This window comes from Macaca mulatta, chromosome 18, assembly GCF_049350105.2.
Source record: "Macaca mulatta isolate MMU2019108-1 chromosome 18, T2T-MMU8v2.0, whole genome shotgun sequence".
NCBI lineage: Eukaryota > Metazoa > Chordata > Mammalia > Primates > Cercopithecidae > Macaca > Macaca mulatta.
Window position 1 is genome coordinate 67,180,158 of NC_133423.1, and position 24,255 is coordinate 67,204,412.

Genomic DNA, 24,255 nt, shown 5'->3' on the forward strand with positions numbered 1-24,255 from the left:
CAAGTAGCTGAGACTACAGGTGCACACCACCATGCTCAGCTAATTTTTATTGAGACGAGGTTTCACTATGTTGGCCAAGCTGGTCTCGAACTCCTGACCTCGTGATCTGCCCACCTCGGCCTCCCAAAGTGCTAGGATTACAGGCGTGAGCCACCATGCCTGGCCATTAAAATATTTTTTTATATATTTTTATTTTTTGGAACTTGATAAGCAGATTCCAAAACGTGTATAGAAGAATGAAAAGTCACATGACAAAGATACTCTTGAAGAAAAAGAATAGGCAGAAAAAAATATTTGTCTCATTTTCTGGTCAATTTATAATAAATCTGCAGTAATTAGGATTATGCAGTGTTAGTTCACAGAACCACACAGAGATTTCTCCAAAAAAGGTATTAAATTTATAAAACTCAGTATAGAATAGAACTGCCTTTGCACATTAGTGGGGAAATGGATAAAGTATTCAACTCATTATCTATATGGAATAAAATAAAATTGAATCTCTACTGACATGTATAAAAATTAGTTACAGGTGGTTTAAAGATGGATGTGTGAAAGGCAAAACCATAAACCTTTTGGTAAAATAAAAGAATATTTTTATCACCTTCTGTAAGGGAATGATTTTGTAAACAAGACCACATAATATAAATCACAAAATATGTTCAGCAACGTTAAAAATAATCTATGTTTACCAAACGTTATCGTACAGGGAGTGAAAACAAGAACTACAGGATTATAAAACGAATTTATAACACATATAACTAGAAAAATTAATAGTTTCCAAAACTATGTAAGAAACAGCCAGAAACTGATAGAAAAATGCAAACTGCCATATAAGAAAATGGGAAATTAACACAAACAGAATTTCACAAATAGGAAGCATGAAGGTCCAGTGAACTTGTGAAAATATTATCATTATTAATATGGAAAATGCAAATTTAGACAGAGTAACGGATTGTCTGGGAGGGCTGCACAGGAAACTACGCAGGAGTCCAGGTATACAGGTGTTTTACAGTTACTGTTTATACATTACCTATGTTATCAATGCTCTATAAGCATTTAATCTTTAACATAAAAACAACCCCCACCAAAACTCAGAACCCTAAGTATATAATTAGTATCATTCACCATCAATAGAAGAATGAATACAAAATAATATTTTAAAATTTCTAGCCATGTATTCATACCCACAAAAGGCTGTGAGCCTGAAACCTGTTCATTACTACAAGTTTATTAAGTGTTGTAGAGGTATTAAAGACATATTAGCATCTCAGTTAATCTTTTTTCTTTTGTTATTATTAGAAAGAGCAGTATCCATGTATTACACTTTAGTGGGTATATATCTCACAGTTTGGGGAATATTAGCATTTAGCATGAACTTTTTTATTCCGCATCTGGTACTTCAATTTGTGATAACAGATTTATTAATTCCTGCCACGGCAAGGCATTAGCTATCAGGTTTGTAAAGAGGAGAAGCTTTATACAGTTATTTGGATACATGTCTTTCTCCTGTATGTATGTCTGGCAAGCTTATGTGAGAACAGGGAGATAGTATGCCTGGAGCAGAGTGAGCAGAGGACAGTCATGGGAGAGAAGGTCGGAGAGCTGGAGAGAGGGGCAGAGGCTGGGCTTTGGCTTGGTAGCCTCCGTGGGTCTCAGTTAGTTACTTGTATGCCATAGGTTCTTTGTAAACACTTATAAACAATTGAAGCCTGGTAATTAAAATATCTGGAAAATGAAACAAAGAAGGAAGCATTTATCTAAATACTAAACAATGGTACAGGTTCTTAGAGCCACACATGAATAGAATATTAGACACCTCGTAAGTATGTGATACACTATGCACTTCATGTCATAAAGAGATTGAGTGGCAGGTGAAGTCCTATAAAAATCCCCATATCAAGGCAAATAATTTATTTTATTGAATTAAACATTGTATTACATAAGCAAGCCTTTAACTGAGTCTGTAAATTTTTTGTTATAGGGAGATTGCTGCTGTGGGCATGGGGAGTTTAAGTATATGCAGCATAGCATAGTAGAAGGGAAGATCGTCCTTAGGAAAAAAAAAAAATGAGTTCATGTAACAGTTGACAGAGTCATCTATGTGATCTCAGCCAGTCCTTCCTAAGCTTCAGTTTCCTTGTTGCTAAAATGGGCATTCAACATACCATACCCTCTTTATGAGGTATCATGAAAAGCAGATGGTATAGTCTATGAAAGTTCCTGCTAAACATGAAGCACACTACCAATGTCATATGTGATAAATCATTTATATAGTATGTGATCTACACATGTCCCTATTATGTATGTATGTATGTATGTACAGATATAATTTATTTATATAATGTTTTTCAATTAATTTGTTATTATAATGTAGAATTATTTCATCTAATGCTAGGATTATGGCTTATTCAGTCAAAGTGCATCTAAATAAGGAATCATATTTCCACAAAGTTGAAGTAGAAAAAACGTAATTTAGTCTTAAAATCTAACTTAGAAGCAAAGAAAATCAAGGAGCAAAAAGAATGTAAAGACCACAGAAATAAAATGTTACTTTATTTGAGGTCAGAGATAGTGTCAGAAGACAATACATATAAAAGGCAGAAACGCATATAAATAAATGAGCATATAGGTGGCAGATGTAATCACAGTTAAGAAAGGAAAAATACTCAATAGTATTATTGGATTGCAAATGAGTTAAAATCTTGGAGAAATAACATTTAAGTCAAGTAAAAAGTGGACATGAAAGGTTTAGTAAGTGAATACCAAAATAAGGATTTCTACCCTCTAATCCTAGGAAACAAATGAGTAGTTTGAGAAGCAGTTAATTTGAAAGGGCTATTACTTGCCTAAAATCCACTGGCGATATCCTGTATGAATCACATACACAGTATTTACATACTGGGGGGAAAACCAAGTAAAAATTGTCGCTCTTTTTGGCTATGATTTGTAATTTAGATGTATAACCTCTTGCCCGGGCGCGGTGCAGTGGCTCATGCCTGTAATCCCAGCACTTTGGGAGGCTGAGGTGGGTAGATCATGAGGTCAGGAGTTGGAGACTAGCCTGGCCAATGTGATGAAACCATCCGTGTCTCTACTAAAAATACGAAAATTAACCAGGCGTGGTGGTGCGTGCCTGTAGTCCCAGCTACTTAGGAGGCTGAGGCAGAAGAATCGCTTGAACTCAGGGGACGGAGGTTGCAGTGAGCCAAGGTCACGCCACTGCACTCCAGCCTGGGTGACAGAGCAAGACGCCGTCTCAAAAAAAAAAAAAAAAAAAAAGAAAGAAAGAAAAAATAGAAACTTAATATTTTAAAAATTACTAATAAGTAAGCAGTTGAGAGATATTTCAATGCAAAGATACACCATGATATAGAAGTCGAAGTGGCGTTGTTAAATCTAACTTGACAAAGTCTGATGTTAACATATTCATTTTAAGATATATCTAAGGTTTATCTTCAGAATTTTACATTTAAGTTTGGCTTAGGCAGTAAGGAAGCAAAAATGAGCTGTATTAAAAGCTATTGATGTAGTCCAAGCAACATAGCAAGATCTCATCTCTACTAAAAATTTGAAGAAATTTAGTGGGTTCAGTGGTATGTGGCATATGCCAGTAGTTCAGCTACTCAGGAGGCTGAGGTGGGTTTGGGGAATACATGAATGCATGAACTAAACTCAGTCTAAACAGTGTAACAAGTTGGTGTGAAATGTTTTAAATTTGGTATAACAAAATAATATTGAAAAAGCTATTGATAAATATCTAGAAATCAATAATTATAAACAGTGACCTCGTTTGATGAAGGTCATTTTTTTTTTTCAAAAAAGAAAAAGTAAAAGGAGGAACAGAAAAAAGGAAAAAAGAAAGGTAGGTTTAAGGGAGGGAGGGAAGGAAAACTAAATGACCAGATAAGGTAGCTGAAAAACTGGCAGGAAACCCCCTGAGTTTAAAATCTGTACTTACTAGGACTGGAAAATTAAAATAGTTTTGATGGAAAACAGATTCTTTTAGCAGCATAATTGTGTCTAGATTGATATTATTTTGTTATACCAAATTTAAAATGCTGTTTAGATTGAGTCTAGTTCATTCATTCATTCATTCATTCATTCAACAATTGAGTTTCAAATGTGTGGCAAGCATTTTTCATAGACGTTGGGCACAAAAGGCAGACATAGCTGTTGCTTCATGTTTCTCTCAGTAAAGAATTAAACCTATAAAAAGCAAATATATCTTCAAATAGTGACTCCTATATACATAAGACTGTGAAGAGCTGGCAGGATTAGAAGTAGGAATATGCTTAAATGTCTAATAAGGCTATTCAACAATGATATTCCAACATGTCTTTTAATAGAATGACTGATTTGTCACCTGGATTTCCAAAGAAAATTGCCTTACAAGATGTCAAATTTGATATTATCCTTTTCTTTTTTCTTTTTTTTTTTTTTTTTTTTTTGAGACAGAGTCTCGCTCTGTTGCCCCAGGCTGGAGTGCAGTGGCATGATCTCAGCTCACTGCAAGCTCCGCCTCCCAGGTTCACACCATTCTCCTGCCTCAGCCTCCCCAGTAGCTGGGACTACAGGTGCCCGCCACCATGCCCAGCTAATTTTTTGTATTTTTAGTAGAAACGGGGTTTCACCACGTTAGCCAGGATGGTCTCAATCTCCTGACCTCGTGATCCACCCACCTCAGCCTCCCAAAGTGCTGGGATTACAGGATTGAGCCACCAAGCCCGGCCGATATTATCTTTTTCTTAACATTTCTCACCTTTCGTACTATGTACTGTGGTAAAAAGTTCTCAAGGAGCAGAAGTCTGGTTGGGAAAGGGCCCCATAGTTTTCTAGATTATATTCTTAGACTTTTTTATTTGGAGAATTTCTAACTTTATACGATATATTATCAGTAATGATTATACAGAACTTTTGCAGTGCTGCAGTTTAATCTTTCTGGGATAATCTGAAGGGGGACTAAGAGGTTATACCTGGTTGTATGATGCAGAATCTAGGTGTGTTTGATGACAACAATCTGGTTCCCTCCATCATGATAATTCTGACAGTGTTTACTTTTAGGTGTACATATAAAAAGCACACATCACTTCATTTCTGCATAGTTATGCACCCTTTCACAAATGCTCTCTGTCAGGCAGTGTGCTGGGTGTGAGAGCTAAAGAGAAATCTAAGACTTTACTACTTAAGTGACAGAAAGCCTTTGAATATAATATAGCACCTTCTATGCTGAAAGCGTAAACTGGGAAATGAAAACCCTCCAAGAAGGGCAGCACTTGGTAGCAAGAACTGGCAATGGAGAGGCGGTGCTGGAGAGTTGGTCCTGGAGTCCTGTGCCCCGAGGAGCCCCGATGAGTTGTAAGCATCACAGATAGCCAATGAGCGGCCACACCATGTACATGTGGATGTGTTCATAGCAGTCTGGGGTCCTAGGCTTGATAGGTTGGTCACTTTCTCTGAGTCATGGGCAAGGTCACTCCATCTCTCTGGATTTCAGTTTCATTGTCTGTGAGGAAATTTGAAACAGATGAATTTACTTGTCCCTTTCAATCCTAAAACTCCACAATACTCTATATAAGCTTGCCTGTTACCTTTGGAAATGCAAAGAATATGGGGGCATTTTTTCCTGTTTTTCAAGAAGATATTTTCGTGATAATGGGAAGATTTTGAAAAATCCAGATAATTTTAGTTAAATCAGGGGTTAAAAGAACCCTACCACTTGCACATTTTGTATACATTGTAATTGCACAGCATGTTCTAGAATAGGTAGCGTGAAAGAAACACACCTCTGTCCTAAAAAATTTACTAAGAGTACAAACAACAGGAATAATAAGTCAGCACCCACAGCATTGTGTGGGTGTAATTGCTAGCAAGCTTTTTGAAGCAGGTGGGTTTTAGAAGTAATTTGAAGGAGAAGAGAAGGGTGGTCTGACATGCCTCAGTAGGAAAGCTGTTCAAGTGGAAGGAATGGATGAGAAAAGGCAAACCCAGAATGAGAATATGGAGGAAGAGAGAAACAAAGTAAAAACTGCCAAGAGAAGAGGGACATGCATTAAAATATCTTAGTGGACATAAGAGTTATAAAGGACAAAGTTAATTTGGGCACATACATAGGTAAATGAAATGATCTAGTATAAGAAAAACTACATTTTGTAGGTAAGACAGAAACCACCAGAACACAAAGTATTTCTTTGACAGAAGACTAGCTGGAAGGATACATTAGAGAGATAAACAAAAGAGAATGACTAGGATTCCACAGAAGCCTTCATCTAAAGAGAAGTAGAAGGAAGCAAAGATTTTTATTGCACAGTGAACAGGTATGAGTCATTCACATATTAATTTGTTATGTGTAACTAATTATGTATTGGAGTAGATACAAAATGGGCCAGGCGCTGTGGCTCTGGCACACACCTGTAATCCCAGCACTTTGAGAGGCCGAGGTGGGCGGATCACTTGAGGCCAGGAGTTCGAGATCAGCCTGGCCAACGTAGCGAAACCCCATCTCTACTAAAAATACAAAAAAAAAATTAGCTGGGCATAGTAGTTCATGCCTGTAGTCTCAGCTACTTTGGAGGCTGAGGCAGGAGACTTGTTTAAGCCCAGGAGGCGGAGGTTGCAGTGAGCCGAGATCATGCCATTGCGCTCCAGCCTGGGTGACGGAGCGAGACGCTGTCTCAAAAAAACAAAAAACAAACAAATGGATAGCAAAGAGCCTTCCATGTAGCCTTAAAGAGCTTACAGCCATTTAGAATTAGTTTTATTGAAATAATTCTGATACAACTTGTAAATGAATTATAAGAGAATTTTTTAAATGAGATAAAAGGTTTGTCTGTTTTATCCTTTTGAAATTTATGATGACTTTGTATTAAATGATACCAAGTACTCATAAAGAGTTAATGAACCAATCTAATTTGTTTTTGGACAGAAACTGTATACTTAGGAAAGTATTTCTTAATGGATTCTAAAATACTTTGTTCTGCCTAACAATTTCTTTTTCCTAGTTGATGGTGGGATTGTAAGTCATACTACCAATCTGGATGGGGTCTCCCTGGGCATGTGATGTGATCTGATGGTGATGCAGTGTGCTTACGTGTTGTCGCCACTCCTTCACCTCTCCAGCTGTCGATCCTTGATATCTACCAGCCATAGCTCCTTATTTTGGTAACAGTGAAACAGAAGGAAGTTTCAGTGCTTTTTAATGAAAACAATCACATGATCAGAATAATTGATGAGGAAAATAGGCCCTAATTTTGTGTAACCCCCAATTTTGACTTGTCTTTTCCATCTCAGGTTTGTTTCTAAAAGAGTGATTATTTAAACCCATATTTTCCCACCTTCAATTGCTTACCTTTCTTGAATGATATGAACATTTATAAAACAATCACTGTAAGAAATTAACTAGAATTTACTATGAATTATAAATCTCTTCACATAGGAACTAACAAAATAGTATAGCCATGAGTAACAAGAGACAAATTCCTTTTCCTAGCTCAAAAATAATTAGCATGTGCTCTGGCGACTTTTTTTTTTTTTTTTTTAACCTTCACTACAGCATCAATTTAGTATGTTATTCATCATCTTCCAATTCACTGATTTCTGGTGCTGTGTAAGGTGGTAGGCAGTTTTGCAAGCAGAAATAGACCAATCTTAGGTAGTACCTTATGAATGAAGGTGATGGATGTAGAATGACTCATTAGATTGTCCATTCAACAGTCAGTAAACAAAGTGTATTTACTGCCTACTCTGTGGATAACACTATGGGAGATTTTATTCAGGTAGATTTTTTTATGGTGTAGAAATAAACAGCAACTGAACCCATAACATTAAATGAGATGATCTAGATGAAGATACATTATCTGGAAGGTCTCAGTGGACTGTGTAGGGAGGGACATGAGTTGGTCCCTTGGAAGAGACTCCAAAATGTGAATGAGGAGAGTAAGTCTAATCAAGCATCTCTCTCTATGGGAAACTTGGGCACAGTTTTTTTCAGTGTTTAATGTGAGACATCAATGAGTTCAAGTGTGTAGAAAGACAAATTTTGAAGAAAATTTGTTAGGAGACAATTTTGAACTCAAAAATTATTTGTTGTTCTTTATTAATTTTAAACTTAAAGTAAACTTTATTCTTAGAAATAAAATAACCCTTTGTTCACAAACTTCAAGGTAGTAAATTCCTTCCATGAGGAAGGAATGTTTGGTATGACCAATGTTTGGTATGACCCAGGGAAATTACTCTATCTTTAACACTGAGTTTTGTTTTTAGTGCATACTTGTCAGATTGTTCTGAAGACTCCACTCAGTTATTTCCTGGTTTTTGACTATTGGGGATGCCTTTGAAAATAAAATATTTTAATACTATTTTATCTAATATTTAAAGAGAATTCAATAAAACATTTTAAAAATGGCTTAACTTTATTACTCGATTATAAACATAGTAGTAGCTTAAATTTATATCTTCATGGAGCTTAGGGTTTTCTTTGTAAAAATAAACGTATTAGATCATTCTTGCACTGCTATAAAGAAATACGTGAGACTGGGTAATTTATAAAGACAAGTGGTTTAATTGGCTTATACTTCTGCAGCACTAGCACCTGCTCCACTTCTTGAGGAGCCTCATGGAGCTTTTACTCTTGCAGGAAGGAAAGCAGGAGCAAGCATCTCCCATGGGAAGAACGGGAGCAAGAGAGAGTGGCGGGGAGGTGCCACACACTTTAAAGTGACCAGATTTCATGAGAACTCACTCACTGTCATAGAGACAGCACCAAGCTTTGAGAGATCCACCTCCATGACCCAAATACCTCCCACCAAGGGCCACTTTCAGCATTGGGAATCACAATTCAGCATGAGCTTTGGATGTATCAATAAATATATTTAATAGACTCAAATATTTTTTCTCCCTGGTACTATAAAAATTGCAACTCAGTCATTTAAAACCAGTATCTATAGGCTTTTTCTTTTCTCTTCCTTTTCTTGTCTAGTCAGTTGGCCAGAAGCAATCTTCTTTAACCCTGGCTCTATTCTGAATTGTCTTCCTTATTCCCCACGAACTGTGAGCAACTTGGCTGGCATGTAATACATGGGGTCTCACTCAGTCTGTCCCCCAGGCTGGAGTGCGGTGGCATGGTCGCAGCTCGCTGCAGCCTCAGACTCCTGGGCTCAAGTGATCCTCCTGACTCAGTCTCCCAAGTAGCTAGAAATGCAGGCACAAGCCAGCACGCCTGACTAATTTTTTAATTTTTTTGTGGAGATAGGGTTGTGCTACCTTGCCCAGACTAGTCTTGAATTCCTGGACTCAAGCGATCCTCTCACTTCTGCCTCCCAAAATGCTGGGATTATAGGTATGAGCCACCATACCAGGCCCTGTAACAGTTTCAAACTCAAGAAAATTATTCCCATTTTAGAACTTAGATCAAGTCCTATCTCTTCCCAGGGGGGTTTTTCTAACTCTTCCAGACCGTATTAATCTGTCACTCTTTGACATGTTCTGTCTTCTCTTTGCAATACACCAAAGTAGGCACTTGGTCCTAAACTGCTTTGCCATGTCATTTAGGCAAAATACTTAAAACAGTTTAATGTTTGTGTGTTTTATTTCCCTAATTATATTGTAATGCCTTGAGTTTAGGGATCACGGTTAATATCTCTTGGTTGTTGAGGTGTTGCCATGTGCCAGGCATGATGTAAAGTGTTACATGGATTTTATCTTAGGACATTAACCACCACTATAAGACAATAGTATCCTTTTAACTGTCACAAGAATACAAATTAGAATATTGATACATTTGTTTTTCAGTGAATTATTTGGGCTTTTCATCATTAGTGGCTTTCATTACATTTCAATAACCATTTTTTCCTTCTTCACTGACTTATTTTCATACAAATTCAGAATTACTTAGAAAATGACTAGGCTAAATTAGTAGAATGTCTGAGTTATTGAGCATTTGTGGAAAGCTGCTGGCTTATTACTTTGACTCATGTTTAGTAACCATTTGTCTGCCAACAAAATACTGGTGCTACTGCTCTTAAATATATATTGCATTTGTAATTAATGTATTCATTCTTGGAATGGTAATATATATTGCTATAGTCCTTGAAAACAGCTTTTTCCTCCCAGCTAGCATAAACCTTTTTACACGTTCTTACTGCTTCTCCCTTCCCATTCACCCAACCTTGTCACCAACTTGTGATTTTCTTTGTATTATTAGTTGTCTCTTGGTATCCATGAGGGATTGGTTCCATGATGCCCTGCGGATGCTCAAGTCCCTTATAAAAACATGTACAGGCTCCCATATACTTTAAATGATCTCTAGATTATTTGTGATACTGAATACAAGTGCTATGTAAACAGCTGTCATAATGTATTGGTTTTTTATTTGATTATTATTATGGTATTGTATTATTTTTTATTTTTTTTAAATTTTCAACTAGAGGTTGATTACAGATGCAAAATCCTCAAATATGGAGGGCCAACTAATTTTTAAAGCTTTATTTAATAAACATTTGTTTAACCCTTGTTAATTGTCATGAAATTTAAATTAGTGGATTTGAGTTGAAAGAAATTTTAATGTGGTTCCAAAGTCCACTTAGAAGGGTGAAAACTACTCACCTTTGACAACAGTTTATATCATATTTTATTCCATCACCATAATAACCTGTCAAAGAGTAATATAGACAGTAAATAGTACCTTTAATAAATAAGTAAGCATTAAGAATTACTGTTTAGTGCAGGTATGCTACATGGTAGGCATGGTACCAAACATTTTTATATAATTCTCATTTACTTTTCGTATCAACTCTAAGATGTAGGTTTTATTATTTTTTCATTTGCAGAGAAGGAAACTCAGGGTCATTTAATGATTTGTTACACAACTAACTATACGACAAGTTAGTATTACAGAAAGAAAATCTAAAGATTCTTTCCTCCTAAGACTACTGGATATATTTGGAATGAATACTTTATAGCATCATTGTACAATATCCTGATTTCAGGTTGTGACCAAATCTGACACTGGTCCTTCCTTAAAAGCCTTGAAATAGAGGGAGCTGAGAGCTATGGGACATCCTGGAAAAATGGCTCTGTAACTTTGGCTTTGATGTTCCAAACATACACAGCAATGATAGATAAAATATAAAGACAAAAACAAATGGACTTAGTCAAGTCCAAAACAGTTCTTCATCTTTGAGATCTAGAAACCAAGTAAGAAAACCACATGGTTATTAAGGCTAAAGCCAGGGGTCTGCTGAACATTTTCCAAAAATAGAAAGTGGTAATTAGGGTTTAATCCCTGTGGGACAAATCCAGACCCACTATTTGAAGCAGGGCCTGGGTGAAACTTTCTTGTTCACAGCAAGAGACTGGGAAAATGTAATTCTGTTGACCACTACCAAGAACTAGGATTTTTACCTGGAGGATTGAAGGAGTAGGAAGAAAGACACAGTTTTGTGACATAAGACTGAATTACCCATGTGTTGCCTCTGTGATTTACCTTGCAATGTCTTTCTATCCCTGCAGCACAGCAGATAGGCAGGAAATGCTCCTCCGAGACCCAGCTCTGGTACAGTAGCCTGGGATGCCCCAGTAGAACCGATGGTGAAACTACTGGAAAGGAAGAAATTAGCACATAGGAAAAAAAAAATCACTACAAATGGGCTTTCAACCAAGATTCCAAAGTATATGAATGAATCAAACACTAGTAAAGCAGAAAAAAAGAAGAAACTAATTATTTTGAACAGTCTGACAAAGACTTTGAAATAAGTATGTTTAGAAGCTCAGAAAGATCAATGAAGGTATGATTTCCACTGAAAAGAGTGACAAATTATGAAGCAAATCCAAGCAGAAATAAAACAAAAGCATTTGAATGTTTAAAACTAGAAATGTTGGAAATGAAAAATAGTCATTTTAAATAAAAGCTTTGCTAAATAGGATAAACTCTAGATTGGTCAGCTGTGAAGAGAGAATCAGTGTTTTGTAAGAGTACAGAGAAGTGATCTAGAGTAGGACATAAGAAGACAAATAGATTCTTAAAATATGAATGAAAGGACAGTTAAAATACATGGGGGATAGACTGAGAGGCTCTAATCTATGTCTAATAAGGATTCTGATGGAAGTGAATGGAGAGTGTCATAAATAGACTTAATAACTGAGTGATTTTAATCACTGAAAATTTTAAGAATTGAGGACATACATGAGATCTCAAATTGAAATTATTATTTTTGTATTGAGCAAAACAAATACACTTAAATGCACAGTTTAAAACATGGCAAAAAGAAGAAAACTGCAGAACATTGATGACAAAGGGAAAATATTGAAATAGACTTAGGGAATTAAGAGCCAATTCTATCCTATGAATCTTAGTCAAGAGTCTGGGACTGGGAGCCTAAGGCTAACTTAGCTACAGATAGTTCCTTCACTCTTATAAGTTACTTTTCCTACCATTCCTGGCATTGTCAAAGACCAAAGCACTACTTAATTATATGGAAAGCCTCCTTTTGAAACGCACCTAAAATGTAATTGTAAATTTACCTGCAAGTGATCAGAATATAAACTGTGTTAAAATCCAGTGTGTGAAAGACAGTAGAATCCTGGCTTGGTTATACCTGTATGACTTTAACCAAGTCGGTTAATTAATCTATAAATGAGGATAATAATCCCCCCTTTATCTACTCTTACAGGACTGTTACAAGGGATTTTTTTTTTTTTTTTTGCGTACAAGTTCTTTACTAAAGTATGAAACAGTTTATTAAATTATTATTTTATTATACAAATGAATGTGAGCTATGGTTCCTGACTTCTTAGAGTTTTTACATTAGATTTATGTAAAAAAAAAAAAAAAAAAAAGGAAAAAGAACTTCACAAACAAATACCAAAATGTTTGCAAAGCTACTTAAAACAACTAAGTGCAAATTAGTTTTGGTGCATATCAAGTATGGGAGTCTAAAGTGAATAGCGGAGGTGAATCAGGGGTTAAGCTGAGCTTCTAAAAACTACATGTTATGAATTACTCTATTCATTTTTTCCAGTTTTTATTATGAAAATGTTCACGTATACAACTAGAGTTTATGATGGTTAACATGTAGCCATTTACTTATATATGACTATGTATGTTTTTTCCTGAAACTTTTGAAAGTAAATTGCAAATATTTCATCCCTAAATACTCAGTATGCATCTCCTACCAAAAAGAATGTTTACCCACATGACCCCAATACCATTATCACATCTAAAAAAGGTAACAGTAATGTCCTGATAGCATCTAATAATCAGCTAATAGTCAGATTGATATCTAAATTATTCTCAATTGCCTCAAAAGCCGCCTTAGAGCTGTTTCAGCCCCCTTCCCGCAAATCAGGACCCACACATTACATTTACTCAAGTCTTCTTCAGTCTCTTTCATCTCTTCACTTTTTTTCCCCATGACATAGGCCATTTCTTTTGAAGAATATTCTGGATTTGAGGGGGTTTTTTTCTCCCTCATAGTAATAGTTGTTCCCCTTTTCGAAGACAACAGGCCATTTCTCTGAAAGAATATTCTGGATTTGCATTTTTTTCTCATAGTAATATTTGTTCCCCTATCCCTGTATTTACTGAAAACTGGATTGTTAGGCCTAAAGACTTAATTATATTCAAGTACACATTTTAGATAAGATACTATATTGGTGATGTATACTTCATATTGCAACTCATTGAGAGGCACACAAGGTCACGTCATTTCCATTCTTAATGGTATTAAGCTAAATAGTCTGGTTAGAGTAATTACCATTAGCTAAATTTATTGTAAAGATATATAGTTCGCTTTGCAATGATCAAAGGATGAAATTTGAGTATCTCAGAATAACCTGTCTTCCACTAGTTTCAGCATCCGTTAGTGATTATCCTGAACCATGTTATTTGGCATTGCAAAATGGTGAATATCTAATTTTGTCACCCCTTCTGCTGTCATTCTTCTATAAAGAAAAGCTTTCACTCATCAAATAGGCACGACCTACACTTCCTCCTAAAAAATGCAAGGTGCTTCTGACCCTTTCATTGCCAATTTTCAGAAAAAGAAATTGATGTAATAGTCACCTCCCATGGTAACAACTTAATTTTTTTTCATTTCTGTTTTAGAGGATTACTATGCACTGATTTTTTAAAAATCCATTCAGTATTTTGGAAAAAATCAAAGCAGTTTGATTTCTACAAAGTATAAGTTTTAATAATTATTATTTTAAATTACTTTTTAAAATTTGGTAAGACTGAATGTGAAGTCTGAGTCCTAATGGATGGAATGGAGGGTAACAGGGTTAATCAGAATAATTTTTTAAAACTATATTATTAAGCATCTCTAATCATTTTTTTTTTTAATTTATGAGATGTTCTTTTTAAAAAGTCTCTGAGTACCTTACACAGAGTGTAACTGAAAACAAGAATGTCAAAAAGGCACATTTAAATTGTTCTCAAAATCAATCAAAAATAATGAGGTGCTAGGAAAAAGTTGTATCCTTGATAATTACATCTATCAGTATCAGAAAACAAAAGAGAACAATCAGGAAATGACAATCCCACTCCCAAGTAGCACATTTAAAAAGGCTAATGAAAAAAAAAGTCTCTTTTAAAAATGTACTAAATTAGCATTTCAAGTAAATTGACAACTTAAGCGTTGATAAAGGCCAATCTGGGGCCCAAACAATGGAAGTTCTGTTTCTACTTTTATCTGCTTTTAAAAGAAATTATCTCACTTGACTTTTTTTGTTGTCTTTTATATAAATGTAAGTAATTGTCCTAAGGGAGGTGACAATCCTCATGTACTCTGCAAGGGTCAGATCATACCTGGAATATCAAGCTTCATTTGGGGTTCTATTTCTTAAAACATTGACCTGGAGATAGGTAACCAGGATGGGAGGTAATTCGTTTCTTACATTGTGCCCCTATGTTCCGTCTGAAAAGGGGCTAATGTAATTGTCATATTAGACAATGGATTCAACCTCTTCTTTGTGTAGTACCAGAGCTTAGAGTTAGGGCCAATGGGTGAAAGTGGCAGAAAAAGCAGATTTGGATCTAGAATTAGGAAGAATTCTCTCATAATTTTAGCCATACAGAGGTGGAATAAATTTACCTCCAAGGGAATGAGTTCCCCAAGGCTGACACTGTTCAGAGGTTATAATCCCTTTACTTAAAGATGGTGTACAGGTGTGCAGGGATCTCTCCAATATTTTGCAAAGAATCTATAGTTATAATGAAAGATGCTTTAAAGGTCATTTAACATCACCGTTTTAAAAACTGAGGGTAAAAATGAATTTTATATCCTGCCTTTAAAAAGAAAACCTTTAACACATACCAATTTGCATATCATGGCTTTGTATTTGGGAAATGTGAAAAATATGGTGAAGTAGAGTTCAAGCTTCAGTATTTTAAAATCACAGTTCATTGTTTTTGATCACAGTAAATTCTTATCTAGCCGTAAATTTAGGAGCTTATAGATAAGAATATGGCTTTTTTAATAAAAATATATAACATAGCATTTTAGACACTGTTTTATGAGTGGAGAGAATTAATGTTTGAATTATCAGTAGTGGCAAAAGCATTTTCATTCGATGATAAAAGAAAACTTACATGTGTCAGTTCATTTTGAAGACAGTAGTAAGTGCTGGCATTTTATTATTTTGGCTTTTGAAATGGTTTTATTCTTTATTATTAGACTAGGAAAAAAAAGCCCTAGTATATTCTGCCAACATATTCATCAGTCATCATTTTTGGAGACAGTTTTCGACATATTGCATGTTTTACTGTGCTAACAAGAGAAAAGACTAGCCATTAAGTTTATGTTTCTTTGTTTTTCAGCAAGGTCACATATCAGGAATAATGCTAGAAGTATGCTAATAAACAATATATAATGTAGGTCATCAGGGAGTAAGAAATATTTTCTAACTAGTTCTAAAGGGAAATATTGTTAAAAAAGGGATAGATGTTATTTACGTAACACATGTTGCTCTATATGTCACCATCAAAAGCATCTTGTAAACAGCTCAGTGTAGTAAATCTTCCTTGGTGATTGTCAGGGTGTTTGAAGTCCGTGTTAGATTTAGATTCAGCACATAGTTCGCAATATGCCTAATGTACAAAGACCGTCAGATAATTTAGACAGCCTCCAGTGGAAATATGCCTATACTTGTGTGGTTTACAAAGAATATTGTTCACTGTTGCAGAAGAAAATATTATGTTAAATTACAATAATTAGGAAAAAATTATATTAATGGCATTTATAATTTTAAATCTCAAATGAATTATGCTAAATGTTTGTGCTTAACTTTGATTTTGTTAAGTTCTAAAGAACTTCAGTTCCTTCAAATTGATTGTAATTTACAGGCTGGTATTTCGTTATTAATGCCATTTGTAAGACAATTTTATATGACTTCAAATGAAACGATAATTCTGTAAAAAATGCTTGTAAGAAAATGTCATTTATGTGATTTTACAAATGTAATTTTCTCATGTTTGGGACATTTTAAAAATGGATTATTTTCATAGTGGTTTATTTTGTCTTCCAACATGGTTTTTAATTACAAATATTAAGATTCATCAAAAAGGAAGTTATGTAAGTATGTGCTCTGGAAAACACAACTAATACTCTATTTATTGAGTTCATCTAATAGGTACTGGGACTCAATAATAAAGATGTAAAATTATAATGGCTGCTTTATGGTTCAGAAATCAGAGAGCCTACCAGCATTTAGAATCGAAAGAACGTATTTCTCTTCCCAGCTGTACGGCACCGTGACATCAAGCAAATCTTTCTATTTCTCTGGACCTCAGTTTCTTCACTTATGCTATAAGAATTGTAATAAAAATCTTGCTCTATCTACTTCACAGGACTGTTGTGTAAAATGATAAAATAGTGGTAGAATGTTCATTATGATATTATTTCTTTATAGGAAGAAGTACATATTTAAATGCTAATACTTAGCAGCTTCTAAAACATCATTTAAATTGTAGACTTTAGCTAAAAATTATATCTCTAAATATTTTAGCTGGAATCCGTGAATCTTAACTTATTAGCCATATCACTTATGGATAGCTAGAAGCAACACCCTAGTTATATTGGTCAGAATGAAATTGTGCCTGATCTTCAAAGACATTGGATTCTGAAACTCTGTAGGTTTTTTTTAATATTCATGTTTTTTAAAACTGTATTTCTGTAATACTTCTGGTTTTAAAAACCTTCTGTTTTTGAGTTTAGGGATCTTTAAAAATATATTATGCCATAATTATGTGCTTCTCTTTCTTCTAAATGTCTGCAAATGAAAATGTGGTGTTGGGATCAAGCCATAAGGTGTAAGTAGGGAATTTGTGGAACTTGGGCCAAGTGGCCCTGTAGTTTAGTTTGTTTCTTAGCAACATAGGTAAGACCAGCATCTCAGAAAAATGTTTTTTAAACAAAGAAACAATTAAGAGTCCATGTGTCTAAGTAACTCTGTTTATACTTGTTTTCTCAGAAGAAGACCTATCAATGCATCAAGTGTCAGATGGTTTTCTACAATGAATGGGATATTCAGGTTCATGTTGCAAATCACATGATTGGTGAGTGACACTCTAAACCTTATTACAGATAGATGTTTCTTCTACTTGTGTATATCACCATTAAACAGAGTTAAAGATGAATTAATTGTTCAACCATCAATGGTTTTCCTCGGCATGATTGATTTTTTTTTTTAATTTCTGTTATTAGTCCTGATAAGGTATTAGCACATTTTGTTTTCTGCAAGGGCTAGTTTAGACTTCTGCAGAGGATTATATATCTACTGCCAGTCAAAACACAAGTGATTAACAAATTAAACTTCTAATCATTTTTGCATTATTGAAAACTAACAGGAATGGTTAATGAACTGGATGTTAGCTTTCCGTAGAGTTTTAGACAGGTTTTAATTTCAGAAGTTATTATGGTAATGGCACTGCTGTGTGTTGCTTAAGCATCTTTGTATCAAAATCTGAAGTAGTGAGTTTTTGTGATAGGGAAACATAAATAATTTAAATAGCCATAAAATAGTTTTATATGTATGGTTTCAACAGCCTGGAAATAATCATGGTCATAAAGATCATGTAAAGAATTCAGTAATCATTTTTTATTCCCCACCAAATTTTCCATAGATTTTTATAAAAGTGGTTTGGGGAAAGATTTCTGAAGTTACTCCAGGCCATTGTTTTTAGGATTTTGCATGTATCACATGGGCTAAAACTAAGAGGATATTTTTTTAACCTATTCATATTGTCCCATTATTTCTTAATTCCTCACGGATTAGTGCCTATGTCTTTTAATTTGATAAGCACTTAGTAATAACACTAAGCGTTTTACCAGCCAATTAAACTTTATCAAGCAGATCATTTTTCTACTAGTAAAATGACAACTGCTATTACTTTATGCTATTCTTGTTATTCATTTGTGTTTTTTATACTACGAGTTTTTTATTTCATACTCACTTCATGGTATTTCATAATACCATAAATAATTATAATATTTAAAAAGTCAAATTAACCTCATACTCTCCTATGATGAAACTCTATACGACAGGAAAGAAAATTCAACATTTGAGACTATGAACTTGTTTTCAGGGAGGAACCAGTTTTATTGTATACTAATTAGAAGTGTTCTAAGGATGCTTTGTGGAAGGTTGTTCACCTGTCATTTCTGATCATTAAAGCTATTACAAAACTTCCATTTTTCTGATATAAATTAATGAAGATAAATTCAAAGGCATGTTGGAAAATTGATAATTTTTCAATAGGATGTGCTTTATGGTTTTCAAATGATAGGTAGGCGGTTGTTGCTTATAAACGACTAAGAGCTTATTTGTGCAAAATGGAACTTATACATAGCAGCTAATATACTGATCAATTTATCTCTACATTTTCCAGATTTAAGTATTAATATTATTAGTGATTTCACCTATATTAAATAGTATATCCTTCAATGTGACAATAGCGTTGACAACTTTAGTGAGTGATTAGAAGATAATGGCAACATGTAGGAGAGATTCAGATGTTTCCTTGAAATTCCCTTCTGTTTGAGAATGTGAAAAATACCTTATGTAAACTTTTAAAACAGCTTTTTAGAGGAGAGGAGTGGCTTAGAAAAAATGAATTCCTGCCAAATGATAAATGTTAATATTTCCCGTCTCTTTATTTCTTGAGTAGACTGTGTTGGTGGCAGTCATTCATGATTCTACCTCATGCTGCACTTTTAGATAGGCTTGAATGAAAGCAGTTCTTAGAAGTTTGCAGTTCATGAGAAATTCAGTGAAGTTTTGTGGTCATGCTTCTTTTTGTTCTATTCAATGTAAACTTATTTTTGTTTCTGGATTTATTTGTCCCAGTACTCAGATGAATATGTTGAATATATTTTCACCACAATGTTGATACTCTTTTGCACATTTAGAATTTCTATTGAATGTTCAGCATAACGGTACTTTTTGATTTTCCAATTTTAGTATCATTTTGCCTATAAACATTAATCAGTTTGTTTCGTCTTCTTTTTAAATTGCTTTGTATCATTCCTGTTTGTACTTATTTTATATTCCTTGCATCATTAGTGCTTTCCCAAGGCTTTTTCCCTTCTACCTTATAGTGGATTAATAAGACACTCACCTCTTGGGACCTGAGCATTTAACAATTCACCTTTCATCAGAGAAGCACATTCCATTCCTTTGCACAGAGGGTCTAGTTATTTAATATTCATGCCATTTTTAATAATAAAAGTATGTAATTCTCTTGCACTTGAGGCCTAAATAAATGAGTAGCATCCATTTAATTGTTTTATCTGTTGACCATGCATCCAAGTCCTTACACCCTATTCATGCTGTTAGTATCTAGAGAGAGAGAACGCAAAAATGAAGGGCGTCACAAAGGCTGATACCCCTTTTTAGAATTCTAATGTGCTATTTAGTCTTTCAAATGAGGCAGGCAGCATTATTTTGTTGGCTAAAATTCCTCCATTGAGGGTAGGTATTTTTAGGCTATATATCTGTGTGTGTTTTTTGTCTAATCAAAAAATAATCTCAACTAGACATTCAGTAGAGGAAGGGGGATTAGGGACTATCTGAAAAGCCTCTTACTCCTTTTGTTAAGAGGGTATATAGTGTTCTTGCGGATTTTGTTTTACATTTCAATCAATGTAGAGGAAGGATTCTGTCACCTGATGGAAAACAAGACCTACAGTTGACCCAATGAGGTGTAACTTTAAATTCCTTCTTTACTCAAGTCATTTGCATTTGCTTCTGTGGCACCTAGGTTTTTGTGCAGTCTCAGTGTCAAGCAACCGCCACGCATCTTTCTGGATGTGCTGGTCTCAGGCTGTTGGCCAGGGACATTTGTGAAAGGGAAACCATCAATGTTTCCACCAGGTACATACCGGAGGTGCTCTTCTTAAGTGCGGTTTTGCAGCAAGGTGTGGACACATGGTCTGAGTTGCGAGAATAATTACTCGATAAAAATGCACTAGGGAATTGACTTATGTCTATTAAGGAAAAAAAGAAAACCTCCCTCTTCGCCACATTTCGACACAGTTTCAGTAAGAAATCAGACCAGTGACTATTCAGGGGTTTCTTTTCTTCTTTACACACACAGAAAAAGAGCTACGAAACATTTTAACAGCTTTCCTGGGGAAAAGATTTCCCTCTTTAAAGATCTGTGCCAATAAGAAAATTTTTCCTGTCTTCCTTTGTTCTTTTCACATAGTTTATGTTGGCTTTTGACCTGAGAATACAACAAGATACCAGGATGTATTAGGTGCTTTAATTTCCTATTCACCCTTCTCTTTTCTATCAGCATAGTAAATATTTATTGTTATTTTCCTCTTTGAGCTGTCTGTTATTATTATTATTCTTTGGTATGGATTAGCGCGAATAGAGATCAAACAAGAGAATTTAAATGTGTTTAACCCAGCAAAGGGATTGCCTCATATAAAATTATGAGGCTCAACAGCATAGAGTAAATTTGTAAGTGCTCTGAATAAAGGGCTGTTAGGCATGAGATAATATAAAGAGATGACATTGCCAAGAACTATTTATGAGAAGCTTAATTTTTTCACTCTGATAATTCTTGACCAATAATTACCAGCCTCTAATTATCTATTTTAGTTAGAAAGAAATTTCGATCACTATGGAGGTTGGCATTGCAACTAGCGCATAAATCCCCAAAGAGACAAATGTGTTCCAAACAGCCACAAACAACTGTCTCATGAAACATAGTGAGCAAATTGCGAGCGGCTGGTGGTAGACAACCAGCAGTACACTCACCATCGAAGGCCAGTCAGCTTGACAAAGGAATGATCAAAGGGGAGAAATACCATTATCCTTGGAATTGATTACTATAGTTGTGGGCTTTGGAGGACAAGTAGTCAGTATATAGCTATGGCCATTTCCAGCCGTCCCTTTCAAAGTTCATGGATGGAGAAAATGAATGGACTAGGTACAAGCCTTTTATATAAGGATTATTTTTAATAATATACTTAGAAATGGTTACTTAATAAATTTTATTTTTTTTCATCTGATTAGAAAGACCAGTGTTGTAATGGCAAAATTGTTCTAAGTGTCAGAATACCCCATTTTGTTAAAGATAGGAGAATCCAGAAATGGTCGCTAATAAACATGTCCTAGATAGATCAAGTGTAATGTTAAAGCATTTTGAAGAAGCAAATATATTTATCTCTTAGAAAAGCAGAGCTAGAATTTGGGATTGTAAAGGATAGCTAGTAGGAAAACACTGATGCAAAGATACTGACTTCGTATTTATATCTCTAATAAATACTCAGTATTTTATAGATAATCACGATTTTCAAAACACCAGGAAAAGATTAAGCTCTTCTCTAGCATATGTGGGAAGATATGTACTCTATGTGTTGTGTTACACGTGATATATATCACTGATGTCAAGGCATCAAGAATGAGTAAATCGGTTCTTAACAGTGTGATGAAATTGTAGTCTGTTCTGTGGCAGGTGGCATTCATACATCCTGCAATTTGTTTGGTGCCCAAGGTCACAAATGGCATTGTTTTCCTTTCATTTCTTTAGTGGGTGGTGTACTATGAGACTAATCTTCATTATCGTTTTGTGGCATTCAGTATCACTTCTGAAGCATTTCAGCTTGAGTGCACTTGCTTTAGAAAAGACTAAAACCAGTATTTTGAGGTCCATAGTAGTTTAGGATTTTATGTCCTAAGGGAAAATATCCAAATATATGGAAGAGAAAGGTCCACGTTGCCCTTTAAACTCTTACTTTCACTGACTGGTTTCAAAAGAATGAATAGAAATGGATCAACAATAATGCCTATATGTGTGGGTATACATATGTGTTTATAATCTCCATGCTATCCTGAGAAGCTCAAAATCATTGAGATATTTTGGACTCTTGATTTACATTCATTGTGAATGAGAAGATGACTGAACGCCTTTTTTAAAAAAATCATCTTTATTTGATTGCTTACAAAATTCAGAGAATTAAGAAACAAGCATTTGGTGTTAAATATGATAAAACACTGGCTTATTTCATCAAGAGCTGGATTAAAAAAGATGAAATCTGGGCAGTTTAATGGTAACAGAAAGCTACCCTCATGTGGGCAATGCTGGCTTATTTGAAAAGCCCATAAAGGGCTTCAACATGGACCATACAAAAGGGAAACTTTCTCTTTAATAGCCATCTGTACAGGAGAGATGAGAAGTGGGCCAGGTCATCTCTCCTCAGCTGTCATGATATTAACGTAGGTAATGGAGCAAGCTGGGCGTTCTGCTGGGTGTTGTTTTTCATAGATGTTCATCGATTTACACAGATAATTCTATTTATTTCTTAGAGTTGGTCCAAGTGAACCAGGCAGAATAACAAACACCAAAGCATTTCAAATGACTTTATCTTTGTTTATAACGTAACTTTTGTCTAAAAAATGGTGTCACACCTACTGTGCAGATGGCTGCATGATTTGTAAACCAGCCAAAACATTTAAACAAATGTGTGATCTGGGGATAGATTAAATAAAGGATAAAATGGAGTGTGGGCCACAAATTCTAATAATCAGATGATTTTAAGTTGTGTGCAGTGTGGAGTGATGGTCACAGAGATAGCAGGGAACGCTTGCCAATGACAGCAAGGTGCCTTACAGATCTCAGGATGGAGCCCGTGGCCTGGTAGGCCTCAGTTTGAGAACCGCACATTTGCTGTACAGCTGGCAGCTCTGTATGGGGACATCAGATAAAACTTATGTAAAATGAAGTGTTATTGCTTAGTATGAAATTGTTCAGAGAGGGAATTTGCAGACAGTAACTGAAAACAGAATTCATGGTACCAATGAAGCAGACTGTAAATATGAAGAGGGCTTAATTATCTGCACAATTTAGCAAAAATTCAAGATGTATTTAGAAAGGACATACGCGGGCATAAATATAACATAGCTGTACTGCTTACCGAGTGCAAAGAGGGGCCACAGAAACTTACCAAGGCTCCGTATGATCAGCCTTCCTAAAAACAAAGACAATTTAAAAGAAACTCAAAGAAAAATGACTTTTTGGAGGAAGGCAGAGTTTTTAAGAGCTCATCGTGATTCTTTGGATTCTCATTTCTTAAGGAACTTGGGATAAAATCTTCAGGTCTGTCACTCAATTTCAGGGTTAAGCTATTAAAAGACAAATCATGTGTTTTAGCTTGCGTCTAGCAGTTTTGATTTACAAGAATAAAAAACACTGGCAGTTAGTGTATTTTTACATTTATAAACCCCAAAGATAGCCTGCTAGACATTTCTTGTGATGTTAATTTTCTGTGAGGCTGAGGACTGTGGCTGAGGCCATAGATCGAAGATTCCACGTCTTATTACTCTTTAGAACACACTGCTCCTAAAGGGGCTTCAGAAAAATGTTGTTCTCAAGGAGAATTACTGGATGCCAGCCTGTCTTCCTAGGCTCAGCACAGAGACGCTAGGAAGAGAGGCCCTACCAGTTGGATACGGCCATGTGACTGGCTGACATACAATGGCAGGGCTTCTGGACCTCATTGTGTCCTCACCTTTGACTTCCTGTAGAATGCACCACCAATGTGTTGGTTTTTCACTCACTCTTTGATATGTTCATTATCAGATGTGGGTATCTGTTTCTGAATGAAGGTTGCAAAGCATTTCCAAATGGAGGGCACTAAAAGTCATCAGCAATACCTAAAAAGATATAGATCCCTGCACATTCCTGCTTGCCCATGCACACACACGGGTGGTGACCTATTTCCGCAGAATCGGTTCACACACATCAAAGGAAAA

The 24,255-nt window shown here is 35.2% G+C and overlaps 1 protein-coding gene across 5 annotated transcripts in view; it reads left to right on the forward strand.

The window, feature by feature from the left end:
• ZNF521 (zinc finger protein 521) overlaps positions 1-24,255 on the forward strand; it is a 292,598-nt gene that overhangs the window by 141,236 nt on the left and 127,107 nt on the right. For 3 of the 5 annotated variants that reach the window (XM_001097677.5, XM_015121704.3, XM_077975546.1), the window contains one exon: positions 17,464-17,548. In XM_001097677.5, the coding sequence (XP_001097677.3) occupies positions 17,464-17,548 (85 nt within the window). The remainder of the gene's footprint in view (positions 1-17,463; positions 17,549-24,255) is intronic. The other 2 variants (XM_015121703.3, XM_077975548.1) reach the window with 1 other exon arrangement.